The 14936-nt window shown below is 48.6% G+C and overlaps 1 protein-coding gene across 1 annotated transcript in view; it reads right to left on the bottom strand.

The window, feature by feature from the left end:
* Positions 1 to 5143, bottom strand: part of LOC145337354 (putative G-protein coupled receptor 139) — a 34559-nt gene extending 29416 nt beyond the window's left edge. The window contains 1 exon segment of the mRNA XM_080182145.1: positions 4704 to 5143. Coding sequence (XP_080038271.1) covers positions 4704 to 5143 — 440 coding nt within the window.
* Between the last annotated feature and the right edge of the window lie 9793 nt (positions 5144 to 14936).

Raw genomic sequence — 14936 nt, 5'->3', positions numbered from 1 at the left:
AACCCTATGAAACCGTTGTCAATTGTTGTGAAAACCCATCTGGTTCACTGATGTCCTTTACTCAAGTAAATCTATGATCCTTGCCTGGGCTGGCCTTTATGTAACCTCAGACTAAAAACAATATTGTTGTCTCTGAAAATGCCTTCTGAAATAACCTAACAAGCCATTCAGTTCAATGGAAATGGGAGAGGAACAATAAATGCTGGCCCAGCCAACGATGCTCAGATCCCATGATTAGAAATAACCAATGGCAAAATCTCATCTCCTGACTTTCGAAAACCAAGGAATCAGGTGTTTGATGGAGTACTCTGTTATTTCTTTTGGGATGAGTACAGCTTCAACAATGCTCAAGACAAGTTATGCTGTCCAGGACATAGTAACCCATTTGATTGGCACCTCATCAAAAAATACCCACTCCCTCCATCATCAATGCGCATTGGTCGCAGTATGTGCAATCTAACAGTTGCACTACAGAATCTTATCAAGCCTTCTGAAGTAGCAAATTCCAAACCCACAACCACTGTCATCTAGAAAGAAAAAGGCAGTTGACACATGGGAAAATCACCGCCTGGAAATTTTCCTCGAAGTCACTCAACATACTGATCGGGAAATACATTGCCAATCCTTCACTGCCATTAGAGAGGAATCCTGGAACTGTTTCCCAAACAACACAGTCTGTTTACATATATTACATGGACTGCAGCAGTTCAAAAAGGAAGATCACCACCGCCATCTCATGGAATTGGACAATAAATGCTGGCTAAGACAGCAAGCACTACATCTTATGAATTAATAATAATAAAAATAAAGTGGATGGTGCCAGTCTGTTCAGAGGCAATTCACTGCATTGATTCCAGAGACAAGGAGTTCTTTTACGAAGATAAGTTGAGAAGTTTAGGCTGATAGTCTTTAGAATTGAGAATCATGAGTGGAGATGAAGTATACAATATGATAAAGAATATTTGGTTTAATTAATTTGGACCTGATTTGTCTGTAAAATTATCGCCACAGAAATGGAAACTGCAATATTCTGATTATAGTACGAATTACAGGATAATCAGATGTCTTAGTGAATAAGCGATTTGACTTATCTCAGTTGGCTGGACTGCTGGATAGCGATTTTAAAAAGTGATACCAAAAACGTAGATTTAATTCCCGTACTGACTAAAATTATTCATTAAGTCCCACCTTCTCAAATATGCCTGACGGTTGGTGATCGTTGGGTTAAATCACCATCAGTCACAACTTATATTTAGCTGGGACTATGACGAATTTACCTTTTGCAAGTAAGATAAGAAAAAGTTTTGACAAAATAAGTGAAAAATGGACATTTCCTCTTTTGGGGCAATTTAGAATGAGAGGTCATAACTTTAGGATGGAAGGTAGCTGATTTAAAACAGATGAGAAGAAAATACTTTTCTCAAATGTTACGAATCTGTGGAATTCACTTTAATCGTTGAATTATTACAGTGCACATTCATAGAAGGCCATTCAGCCCATTGAATGTTGTTCAGTTATTCTCTCCAATTAAGCATGGTTTTGATGTCTCAGTGAGACTTCTGCAGAATTTCATATTTTAAATATATATTCTGATATTTCATAGAACATAGAACACTACAGCACAAACAGGCCCTTCGGCCCACGAGTTGCGCCGATCACATCAACACCTACCAATCCATAGACCTATCTGTAACCCCCAATCCCATTAAATCCCATATACTCATCCAGAAGTCTTTTAAAAGACCCCAGTGAGTTCGCCTCCACCACCACTGACGGCAGCCGATTCCATTCACTCACCACCCTCTGAGTGAAAAACTTACCCCTAACATCACTTCTGTACTTGCCTCCCCGCACCTTAAATCTGTGTCCTCTCGTAGCGACCATTTCAACCCGGGGAAATAGCCTCTGAGAATCCACCCTATCTATTCCTCTCAACATTTTATAAACTTCTATCAGGTCACTTCTCAACCTTCGTCTCTCCAGGGAAAAGAGTCCCAGCTCCCTCAACCTAACTTCATAAGGCATGCCTCCCAGTCCAGGCAACATCCTTGTAAATCTCCTCTGTACCCTTTCAATAGCTTCTACGTCCTTCCTATAGTGAGGTGACCAGGACTGCGCACAGTACTCCAAGTGAGGCCTGACAAGGGTCTTATAAAGTTGCAGCATTACCTCCCGATTCCTAAACTCAATCCCTTGATTAATGAAGGCCAGTACACCATACGCCTTCTTGACCACATCCTCCAACTGCGAGGCCGGTTTAAGAGTCCTGTGGACCCGGACCCCAAGATCCTTCTGCTCTTCAACACTACGAAGACTCCTGCTGGATAGGCAAAACATTAACCAACCGTGGGGAAAACATGAACCAGTGGTCCTTAGGCTCTGGCTGGATGGGCAAAACATGAATCAACCGTGGGGAAAACATTAACCAACCGGGGAAAACATTAACCAGTGGGACTTGGAGCCTGGAGAAGCAGGGGGGAAAACATTAACCAGTCGGGGAAAACTTTCACCTCTCCCTCTGTATCTCTGTGTCCCAGTAAGCTGATTCAGTGTGAATGTAGGCCTTGCTTGTGAGGCGAATCATTCAAGTTGACACCTTTAAATATCAATCCCCCACTCTCTGTCTGTCTGTCTCTCCCTCTCTCTCACTGTCCCTCTCTCTCAGTAACTTCACTGCAGTGTTAATGTCAGCCTGACTTCGGACACTTAAGAAACTTTAAAAACTCCCTCTCTGCCTCTCTCTGTTCAGGCACAGGTTGAGTGTTCGACTAAGAGCGGGGGAGAGGTGAGTATTGAAGCTGGTGCAGGCAGCTGTCAACAAAGCTTTGAAGAAATGGCAGGCAGTGTTTGTAAAGATGCTGAGGGAATGGGAAAGTCAGTGTATCAGCCAGATGGGGGAAGGGAGGCTTCCACTTGCGAGGGGAAAACATTAACCAGCTGCTGCTGCTGCGGTGTGGGCAATGGCAGTCCCCCTTTTATTGTACCCTCTGGACAAGCAGGGGCAAAACATGAACCAGGTGTACTGAATCCCTGGAGAAGCGAGGGGAAAACATTAACCAGGCAGGAATAGTCCCTGGAGAACTGAGGGGAAATATCGATCCCCCCTCTCTCTGTCTGTCTCTCCCTCTCTCTCACTGTCACTCTCTCTCAGTAACTTCACTGCAGTGTTAATGTCAGCCCGACTTCGGACACTTAATAAACTTTAAAAACTCACTCTCTGCCTCTCTCTGTTCAGGCAAACAACTGCAACATTAGACTCCAGCCGTTATTATCAATACCCCTTCCTATAAAGGCTAACATACCATAGGCTTTCTTCACCACGCTCTCCACTTGTACTGCTACCTTCAAAGACTTGTGCACTTGCACCCCCAGGTCCCACTGTGTTTCTATACTCTTTATAGGCTTACCCTTTATCATATAACTGCCCCCTACATTATTCCAGACAAAATGCATCACCTCACATTTATCAGGATTAAACTCCATTTGCCATATGTCTGCCCAATCAACCAGCCTATCAATATCCCGTTGTATTGCCAGACACTGCTCCTCACTGCCCGCCAATCCAGCCATCTTCGTGTCATCTGCAAATTTGCTGATCACACCACCGCCTCCCTCTTCCAAATCATTTATATACACTACAAAGAGAAGGGGTCCCAGTACCGAGCCCTGCGGCACACCACTAGTGACAGACCTCCAGCTAGAAAAGGACCCCTCCACAACTCCTCTCTGTCTCCTCTTAGCAAGCCAGTTCTCTACCCATCGAGATACCTGGCCTTGTATCCCATGAGCCTTAATCTTTTCCACCAACCTACCATGAGGGACTTTATCAAACGCCTCACTGAAATCCTTGGTCGGAGTTGAGTTGTAGTGGGACTCCCCACCTCGGGATGATTTTGTATGCTGGGATGCGGGCTCCGGTGGTGTCTTCGCAATCCGCAGTTGGGAATGCTTCCACCCAGCGGGTGAATTGATCGATTCAGACTAAACAATATTTCTTCCCTCGGCGAGTGGGTAGGGGGCCTCTGAAGTCGATCTGCAGGTTTTCCCAGGATCCCTTTGGTCGGGGTTGGTGGGCCAGTTTGACTCTCAGGGGTGGGCCCGGGTTGTGCTGGGCGTGTATGATACAGCGCTGGCAATGTTTGGCTCCACCCCGTCCCATCCCTGGCAACCACCAATCAGCTGATAGTGGGGCCAGGGTCCCATCCCAGCCGGAGTGGTGGGGCTCGTGGTGGACTCGGAGTAGTTCGGTGGGTAGAAATGAGGGGGCGACGACTTGGTGCCCTCTGCGCCACACTCCATCTTTGTCCCTGGACGCCCCTGCCTGTTCCCACTGTGCCACCTCATGTGGGCTGGTGTTACCCTGCAGCTTATAAAGATCCACTTCCTCCAAGGGTGCTGTTGTGGTGGGGGCTGTGTGTGGGAGGGCTTCCCAGCTACAGCCTTGGCTGCAGTGTCTGCGAGTTGCTTCCCTTTCTGTTCTGCTGTCTTTACCCTTTGGTGGGCTTTTATCTTCATTCCGGCTGCTTCTGAGGGCAGCCTGGCTGCAGCTACCAGGTCTCGGGTTATATTTTCATGCGTTATGCACCCCACCCCCCCTCCCCCCACCCCCAACCGTGCTGATAAACCCGCCCCTTTTCCAGTCCATCATGTAATCGTGGACCGCCCCAAATGCATATCGGCTGTCAGTATACACATTTACTCACTTTTCCCTTCCTGTCTTGAGGGCTTCCGTGAGGGCTATGAGTTTGGCCATTTGGGCTGAGGTCTCCCCACTCATACTGTCCTTTGCTCCCAGTGTCCCTTCCTGGTCTACTATTGCCCAGCCTGTGTGGTATTGTTCCTCTACTTGTCTTCGGGACCCATCTACATACAGTATGAGGTCGGGGTTATCTCGGGGTTGGTCATTAATGCCTCCCTCCGCTTCAGTGTCTGGGTTAATCGGGCAGTAGTGCGGACTTCCCTCTGATAGGAGTCCCTCAGCGGGGTTCTTCCCAGTGTCCCGCACTATCTGGACTGACCGGTCTCGGGGGAGGAGTACCGCTTCCCTATTGGCCCTTCGGGCGTCCGAAACAGTCCGGAGTCGGCCTGTATTCAGGAGCTCAGCGATGGTGTGTTTCGTGTGTGAAATGATTTGTCCTGACATAGTGATCGGTTCGCGTACCCTGACTGCCCAGGAGGGGCAATCTAGAGCTGCCACACACTTGTGCAGTCCCTGGGCTCCCGGGGATTGTCGGGTGGAATAATATGCCACCGGTCGCATGGTCCCCCCGTATTCTTGGGTTCCCGCGGAGCGATAAAATCCCTCTTCTGAGTCATAGAAGAGGTGGAAGGGTTTGATTATATTGGGCGGGCGTAGGGCTGGAGCTGCTAATAGTTCTGATTTTAGGCGGGTGAATGCTACCTCCTGTTTGGGTCCCCACTCGATCGTTCCTGCTCCTGGCTTTCCCCCTTTGACCAGCCGCTGAATTGGTTCAGACAGAGATGCAAACTGGTCAATGCAATCCCGGCAGTCGTGAAATAGTCCCATAACTCTACACACCCCTTTAACTGTGTTTGGACAGGGCATATTTATAATCCCGGTCTTCCGATCGGAGGAGAGGGCTGTCTTTCCCTGACTTATGTTGTTTCCCAAATCCCGGAGCTCCTGTTGTGCAATCTGTGCCTTGGTTGGGTTGATTTTAAACCCCGCAGCCTGCGAGGCGCGTAGGATTGTGGACAGGGCTCCGATATGTGCTGTGCGGTTGGTGGAGGCAATGAAGATGTGGTCCACATATTGGAGGAAGGTGCTTCCATATGGGGACAGATCGCAGTCCTCAAGGGCCTCACTCATAACTGGGTGGAAAATGTTGGGAATGTTGTGGAGCCCTTGGGGGAGGCGTGTCCGTGTGTACTGTTTCCCTCCACAGGGAAAGGCCAACCTTTCCTGGGAGTCCGTGTGAAGCGGGATGGACGAGAATCCGTTTGCTGTGTCTAACACAGAGAAAATACCATGTTCAGATCCGAGTCCATTAAAAATAGTGGATGGACTGGCGACTATGGGGTGTTCTTTGGGGGTTATTTTGTTGAGGGCAGTGTAGTCTATGGCCAGTCGGTAACTTCCGTCTGGCTTACGGACTGGCCTTATCGGGGAGTTGGTGTTAGACACTGTAGGTCTTCAAATACCCTGGGCAACCAAAGCCTGAACGGTTTTCTCAGTGGCCTGTAGTGCCTGGGGCTTTATGGGGTATTGTATGTGAGGGGTGTGGATGGGCCCGTGTATGTGTAGGGGAGGGGTTTTTACCAGGCCGCAGTCTTGTTTCCCTGCTGCCCAGACTTGGGGTAATGATGGACATAGAAGCCCTACTATCCCTTCCCTTCTCCAATCTCGGGCTGTGGGTGTGTGGTCTCCTGCCCGGATTGCATCCACGTTTGTGTTCGGGACCCAATATCCCTGAATCCCACTTTTGTGTTCCTTTCTCGCAGTCCACAGCAGGCGCTTGTTAAAGGCACCCACCACCACCCCCGAACTCCCCCCCAGGAGGTCTATTCCCAAGATTGTTCCCTCCAGATTCGGGCAGACCCAGAAGTGTACTGGGAGTAAGATGTCCTCAATCTCTAGTAGGACTGCCTGGCTCTGGTAAGCTGTAGTTCTATTTCCCCCGAACCCCCCCACTACTACGATGGAACGGTGGGTTGTAGGAAGTGCCATGTTGGTGAGGGATATCGTGGCCCCCCCCCCCCACCGTATCTATTAATATTTTGCATCGCCGGCCCCCCCTAACGATGCATTAACCCAGATGCGGGGGTGGGCTCCCGGGGTGGGGGCTGAACGATTCATGCGGTCTTTCTCTCCGCCAGAGTCTGGATAATATCCAGCAGCTGCTGGTGGCTGAGGTGTGCGGGATTGGGAATGACTTCATTCCCTTTCAGGTCGGGGGGGGCTTGCCGGGGTTTGGTCGTACCTGGGGGGGCTTTCTCTCTCTCCCCCCTTGGGAACCTCCTGCTTCAGCAAGCTGAATCGCTGTGTCCAGTCCTGCTGCAATTGGGGCAAATGTGGGAGGGTTGGGACGCCTGGGCTGGGCCGTCCTTTCTATAATGACCAGGTTTCCCACACTTGTAGCAGCTCCCTCCGTCAGTTCCCAGGGAAGATCCCCCTGCCCTAGCGCTTTGGATCTTTCTCTGTTGGTTGTCTACAGTAATAGCCCAGTTCTCTCGCTCGTCAAAGGTGTTAAAGTTTCCCAACCCGGTCTTTAGGATTGCTCGGTGCGCTGGGCTCAGCCCGTCCTTATATAGCTGGAGGAACGCGGGGTTCTGTCTATCGGCATCGGGCATTCCCCCGTGGGCCCAAAAAGGCATCAAATTTCCATCGCCCGTATTCCTGGGCTTTCTCCTCCTTCGCCTGCACTAACCCTACGATTGCGTTCCATCTCACGGGGACTCGCCCCATGGTTTGGGTAATATCATCTTTAAAATCCCTCAGAGCTCGGTCTTGCTCTGGGCGGCTCTGGTTCAGGTTGGCGCACCAGGTCCCGTTCTGGTGCTCTCCCTGAAGCCGGGTCCAATAATTCCCCGGCATTTTGGCTCTTAGGAGCCCTGCTATCTCCCGATGATAGAAATTGGGACACATTTGCATCTCTTTAAGTGTTTTTGCCAGAAGATTGCGTTACTGTGTGTGGGCTGGAGGGTCGGGAGTTTGTCCAGCAGTTTCACGGTGTCCCCCCACCCCCCCCGGGGTAAGGGATACACGGGTCATCTTTCTCTGAGCCTGGGCAGATCGCCCTCGCCCGTCTCCCCCTTGCCCCCCCCCGCCCCGGGGACACACTCAATTTTAACGGGGGGGCTGCCATAACGCTCTGGGATGGGGGGGTCGGTGGGAGGTGGAATGCTCCCTCCTGTTGGGGCTAATGGACCCGTCTCATCCACTAAACATTCCCAGTCGGGACACTCCTCACTGGGAGGTTGGTGTGAGAAGTCGGACAGCGCTGGCAGCACAGGGTTAGTGTCCATCACAGCGGCGTGTTGTCCCTGTGCAGCTTGTTCCTGCTTGCCTTGTACATATTTATGAACTCGTCCTGCAAGGGTGAGATCAGCCTTTAATATTAGCATCCAAGCCTTCTCATCCTTGCTCCTTTTCTCTTTCGCCCACCACTCCCGTTGGGTTTCGAGAGGGTCGTGGGGTTTCCACCCTGCCTTCATCGTGCTTTTAATTAGATTCTTGTTTTTTTTCTCTGCGAGATAGCTGGTGAGGGACATATGAACATAAGAAATAGGAGCAGGAGTAGGCCATCTAGCCCTTCGAGCCTGCCCCGCCATTCAATAAGATCATGGCTGATCTGTCGCTGCTCAGTTCCACTTTCCCGCCCTCTCCCCATAACCCTTAATCCCCTCTCTTATCAAAAACCCATCAACCCGCGTCTTAAAAATATTTAGCGAGGCAGCCTCCACCACTTCAACGGGCAGAGAATTCCAGAGATTCACCACCCTTTGAGTGAAGAAGTTCCTCCTCAACTCCGTTCTAAACCGCCCCCCTTTTATCTTGAGGCTGTGCCCCCTAGTCCTATTGTCTTTTTTGAGCGGGAAGAGTCTCTCCACCTCTATCCTATCCATCCCATTCATCATCTTATACGTCTCAATGAGATCTCCTCTCATTCTTCTAAACTCTAACGAGTACAAGCCCAGTTTATTCAGCCTCTCCTCATAGCTCAACCCCCTCAACTCCGGTATCAGCCTAGTAAACCTCCTCTGCACTCCCTCCAAGGCCAAAATATCTTTGCGCAGGTGCGGCGCCCAAAAATGCACACAGTACTCCGGTTGCAGCCTCACCAATGCCCTATACAGCTGCAGCAAGACCTCCCTACTTTTATATTCAATCCCCCTCGCTATGAAGGCCAGCATCCCATTCGCCTTCCTGACCACCTGCTGCACCTGCAAGCTGGGTTTTTGCGACTCATGCACAAGGACCCCGAGGTCCCTCTGCACCGTCGCCTGCTGCAGTTTTTCGCCCTGTAAGTAATAGTCCTTCCTACCATTTTTCCTACCAAAGTGGACCACCTCACACTTGCCAACATTAAATTCCATTTGCCATTTCCTGGCCCATTCGCCCAGCCTATCTAGATCCTTCTGCAGACTCTCCACACCCTCCGCACAATTTGCCGTTCCCCCAATCTTGGTGTCATCAGCAAATTTCGACACTCTACACTCGGTTCCCTCCTCCAGATCATCTATATAAATGGTAAATAGCTGAGGCCCCTGCACCGACCCCTGGGGCACTCCACTAGTCACCATCCGCCAATCCGAATAGCACCCGTTGACCCCCACTCTCTGCCTCCTATTTGACAACCAATCCTCTATCCACGCTAACACCCTACCCCCAACTCCATGTCCCTCGACCTTCTGCAATAACCTCTTGTGAGGCACTTTGTCAAACGCCTTCTGAAAATCTAGAAAGACCACATCCACCGGCCTTCTGGTCCCCATTCAAAGGTGATACTGTTGCTCTCCGTGTTAGTTTCCTTTACTGGGGTCAGTAGTGTAACTAACCCTGGCTCTAATGCTTTCACAGATACTTGTGTGTGTATCTGATTGGGTTACGGTCTCGTGTTCCCACTGTTAGTACGTTTGTCCCTTCAGTGACAACCCGCAGAGCCCGACCTGCGTGTAGCGGGGAGATTGCCGCTCTCAGAGGCAGGTGAGCTCTGTACAGCCTCTCCGCAGGGGCCGCAGTGTACGGAGAGACTCCCGACTACAGTGACCGGGGCCACTAGCTCCTACCCAAACTCCTATCGCTAAATCGACTCTCAGAGGGCAGCCGTTTCCCGATCTCCCAGGGAGTCACCCGGACCTGGGTGCGGACTGGCGTGTAGTCGACCGCGGGTCGGAATTCCCCCGATGTGTAGTGGTTTTTTCACGCTACCAGAGGTCTCCTGCTTGTAGTGGTGGAGACACTCACAGAGGCTCCAGACTTAGGAGCGCCCGGACATGGAGCAAATTCCTGGGGGATTTTGCCTCCAGTGGCCCGATCTCTCACCCCTGCAGAGGTCCTCACCGACTTGCAGCTTCTGGACGTGTCCCGAACTCCGTGAGCCCGATCCCAGTGGCCCGAAACCTTGGACGTCCTCCTTAACCTGAAATCCCAGGGTGCTGTCCCTGAACCATAAATCCCAGAGGAATATCCCTACTCTGTAAGACCTGTTCTGTTGGCTCCCCTAGTGGGCAGTCAGTCTGTGGTCGGGCTGGTCGGGGGGGTCAGCGGGAATGTAAAAATAACACGATCCCAGCCCCCCGCCCAAAAAGAAACTTAAACCCACGTTCCCGCTGTGCAGCTACTGAACGAACCCTGTTCACAAGTACAGATCGAGGCAGCCGTGAAACACCGCTCTGACACTGGGACACTCATATTCCGCGGGTTTGATGAAATGAGTAAAGATACTCACCCAGTGCCGGGAGACGGCGTTCCAGCGACGGTCGCGATCCCGGACGAGCCCCCAATTGTTAGCGCCAGTGGGCGAAACGACCACGACGGACTCAGGGTGAAGGTCAATAACGGCACAGCTTTATTTTCATTTCCGTCGACGGAGAAGCACAGTCAGGACATCCAATCGGACTGTCCCGAAAGCGCTCTGCCCGTCCCTGGCAGCAGGCTATAGTTATACCTGAACTTCGGGGCAGTGTGCGATTCAAATGCTAATACTTTATTTCCAGTATTCGACCTTAGCCATCCTGTCTCGATGTTTCCAAGTGTTGAGGAAATTGTTTTCGGTGTGTGTTAATTGTTTTGTCTGATTGGTTATTTAATAGTCTCGAATCTCCGGGGTTTGAACCATAGGTGTGTCATTGATCTCAAAAGAGGTTTTGAGGGGCCAGGAATGTTTCCTTAACGATGCTAATTTTAGGTGTCTCCATGGGTTGGTTGACTGTTTTAAAGGTGCTGATTTTGACGGGGTGGAGATTTAGTTCCTGTCGGTGCCATCCTGTCCAGCTTCCCTTATGTGCCAGCCCTCACCTGCATTCTAAAAGCATGCTCTTGCCCACAGATCGGTGTCTGTTACTTTGTGATTCTTGGTGGAGGGGCTCTGAGGGGAGCTTTAGTTTGCTTCCATTTTGTGTGCCCAATTTCATAAAATTTATCGTCCGATAACAAGGGCGATTTAAAATCAAACTGTTTGAGTTCAGTGGAAATGCAAAGGTAATATATGTCTAGGAATGTTTCCTCAGGGGGACTCAGGAGGTTTTTAAAATCAGTTTCAGATCTCACATTCCATTATCCGAGAATTGTGAAATTATAGAATGTGTGCAGAGCGAAAAGAGTCCAAGAATGTGAATAACTTGTTGAAATCGACGGATCTGCGAGTACATTTTGAATCAGGGGAACGTATCCCGTGGTACGATGAATTACGCTACTGTGTCGGACAGATTTATTTTCATTTAATGGAGGGCGGGTCCGAAAGGCCATTGGTTTCAGAAAAAAAGGCTGATAAGGAATATTCACACGAGGGCAAAAAGACATCAAACTGTCGTTTTGCAGTCGAAAGATTCTATTCCAACCTCTATAGTCATTCGTTCACCCTATAAACAGACCACAAGTCATTGGGAAATCTATTATGTGAGTCCGAATAAATTCTTCCCATTGCCAGCTGATCAGGACCATATTGTGCACAGAACAGGGGAAAACAACGAGACTGTGAATGTGTTGAGTCATCTCCCTTTCTTGGATTTGCCATTCAAGGCATTCTGTCTTCCCATGGTATCTCTTTTTACTGGAAACATTTCCCAATCTCCAAAACAGACGAAGCAGTTGATGGACAGAGACTCTGTTTTGTCAAAAGTTAATCCATTTGTGTTGCAAAGATAGGCAACTATCATAGAGGATGAGTTATGTATGCAGGATTGATGCATACTGTGGGGGTCACGGACGGCCGTTTTGACTGTGTTTGGGAGCAGAATTCATGATTAATATTCCAACTTCTATGAAAGTGAGAAACTACATCAAATATTTGCAACTCATGGTGCACATGATTCTTCTGTTTTGGATAATGGAACTATGTACACAATGTTTTTTCTTCAAGAATTTATGCAAAACAATGGCATATACTATTTCCGTACTGCACCATTTCATGTGGTTTCAAATGGTTTGGCGGAGCTCTGAAGTAGGGATTGAAAAAAAAGTGGAAGATGATTCGTTGAGTACAAAGATCTGAAGATTTTTATCCCAGTATTGTTTCACGCTGCAAACGACAACTGGGCTATTTCCAGCGGAACTGCTGCTATGTGGATGGTCAAGTGTCACGTACCATCGAAATCTCATAGCAAAAAAGGGCAAGAGAGAAGAGAAGCAGGAGCTGTTCGGGAGGACAAAATATTACAAATTATGCAGCACGGATTTGTTAAGGGAAGTCGTGTTTGACAAATTTCTTGGATTTCTATGAGGATGTGACTCATGCGGTAGACAGAGGGGAACCGGTGGATGTGGTGTTTTTAGATTTTTAGAAGGTGTTTGATAAGGTGCCTCATAAAAGGTTGCTACAGAATGTTCGGGTGCACGGAGTTGGTTGTAAGGTGTTAGCGTGGATAGAGGATTGGTTGTCCAATAGGAAGCAGAGAGTTGGTATCGATGGGTGCTATTCTGATTGGCGGTTGGTGACTTGTGGAGTGCCGCAGGGATCGGTGCTGGGGCCTCAGCTATTTACCATTTATATAGATGATCTGGAGGAGGGGGCTGAGTTTAGGGTGACGATATTTGCTGATGACACGAAGCTGAGTGGAAAAGCAAATTGCGTGGAGGGTGTGGAAAGTCTGCAGAGGGATCTGGATAGGCTGAGCGAGTGGGCGAGGACCTGGCAGATGGAGTACAATGTTAGCAAGTGTGAGGTTATCCACTTTGGCAGAAATAATAGTAGGAGGGATTACTATTTAAAGGGCGAAAAGCTGCAACATGCTATGGTGCAGAGGGACCTGGGGGTCCTTGTGCATGAGTCGCTAAAACCCAGTCTGCAGGTGCAGCAGGTGATCAAGAAGGCGAATGGGATGCTGGCCTTTATAGCGAGGGGGATAGAATATAAAAGTAGGGAGGTCTTGCTGCAACTGTACAGGGCACTGGTGAGGCCACAGCTGGAGTACTGTGTGCAGTTTTGGTCGCCACACTTGCACAAGGATATATTGGCCTTGGAGGGAGTACAGAGGAGGTTCACTAGGCTGATACTGGAGATGAGGGGGTTGGACTATGAAGAGAGCCTAAATAGACTGGGTCTGTACTCGTTGGAGATTAGAAGGATGAGGGGGGATCTTATAGAGACGTAGAAAATAATGAAAGGGATGGATAGGGTAGAGGTAGAGATATTCCTGACGCTTAGAAAGGATAGCAGGACTAGAGGGAACAGCCTCAAGAAAAGGGCGGGGCGGGGAGACAGTTTAGATCGGAGTTGAGGAGGAACGTCTTCACTCAAACGGTGGTGAATCTCTGGAATTCTCTGCCCGTTGAAGTGGTGGAGGCTACCTCGCTAAACATATTTAAGTCACGGGTAGATAGGTTTTTGATAGACAAGGGAATTAAGGGTGATGGGGAGAAAGCGGGAAAGTGGAACTGATCCTCTTCTGATCAGCCATGATCTTATTGAATGGCGGGGCAGGCTCGAAGGGCTAGATGGCCTACTCCTGCTCCTATTTCTTATGTTCTTATGTTCTTATTACTCTCCATTTAAGTTCAGTATGTTCCTCAGTGGTTTTATTCGATGACAATTGTTTTAACGGTGTTGAGGGACTTAAGCATGTGTGAGTTTTGACTTTTTTTTGGTTTTGATCTACAAGAGCGTGATCTGGAAACAGAGAGAGGGAAGGAGAGGGAAAAAATAATTGCAGATTTATAGAGAGACAGACAGATAGGTAGAGGAATGTTTGGAGAGATAGATAAACAAAAAGGTAGGCAGACAAACAGACTGGCATACAGGCAGGAAGACTGTCAGACAGTCAGGTTGACAGACAGATGGATAGATAAATAAGACAGATAACCAGACAGACAGACAGACGGGTCGCCGGACGGACGGACATGTGATGGATGGATAGATGGACATTAGAGAGACAGACAAACAGACCTCCTGTTATTTCCTTCTAATAATCTGCATGCCACCACTCGCCATTTTGCTGCGTCACTTTGGTGTGTCCGATTCCACCTGCTACCAATTTGTAGTTGCTACAAATCATTCAAACTTCTCCCGTGCGTTTATCAATCCGTTTATTGTTTTGTCTGCATTTTCCACTCATTGTTTCTTTTTCCAGCCCTTGAATTGGTTGCCCTTTCTCCTGGGTCATGGGCTGTTGCCTCCTGACCCATCCTTAGTAATACTTCCACGTTTTTGCCCTTCCAAATATTTTACTTCTGGTTCACTGAATTTCACCTATTGCAGCACACTGATGCTGTGAGCTGTTTTCATTGTTTGCATTTATTAATTAATTTAATAATTGATGTAGCAGGATATTTCACTGCTCCCTTTAACTGCTCTCTGAATTTCGACTGAGTTGCTACATAAATAAATGTGTTTGTGCAGCAACTTAAATTGCGCAGCATATATGCAATGTTTTCAAAGATATAAAATGAAAGATCATCTAAGCTACTAGCAGCATTAAAGAAATATAAAACGTACAGTAACCACAGAAATATAAAGCTCCCAGATATGGTGAACAGTAAAACTATAGATTTCCTTCTGCTCTCCATCTCTGGATCATTGCAATTATCTGCCTTTTTCTGACCCCTTAATCCCTTGCGGACTCGACTGGCCACTAAAATGTGTCTGACAGTCAGAGCGTTGAGTAACAGAATTAACCTGAATGGCATCACCGGGTTTAAAATCTTTTCAAAATTTCTGAACCCAATCCATCTAGGGTCAGTGAAATAGCTTCGCTTATTGGAACAGTACCATGGTACATTGTCAACAATTCTTCTGGGTTCAAATCTAAAATACATA

This window comes from Carcharhinus amblyrhynchos, unplaced genomic scaffold, assembly GCF_965287045.1.
Source record: "Carcharhinus amblyrhynchos unplaced genomic scaffold, sCarAmb.v2.hapA scaffold_47, whole genome shotgun sequence".
In the NCBI taxonomy this organism is placed as follows: Eukaryota; Metazoa; Chordata; class Chondrichthyes; order Carcharhiniformes; family Carcharhinidae; genus Carcharhinus; species Carcharhinus amblyrhynchos.
Note: the sequence above shows the minus strand (reverse complement) of the source record. Positions and strands in the feature narration are given on the sequence as shown.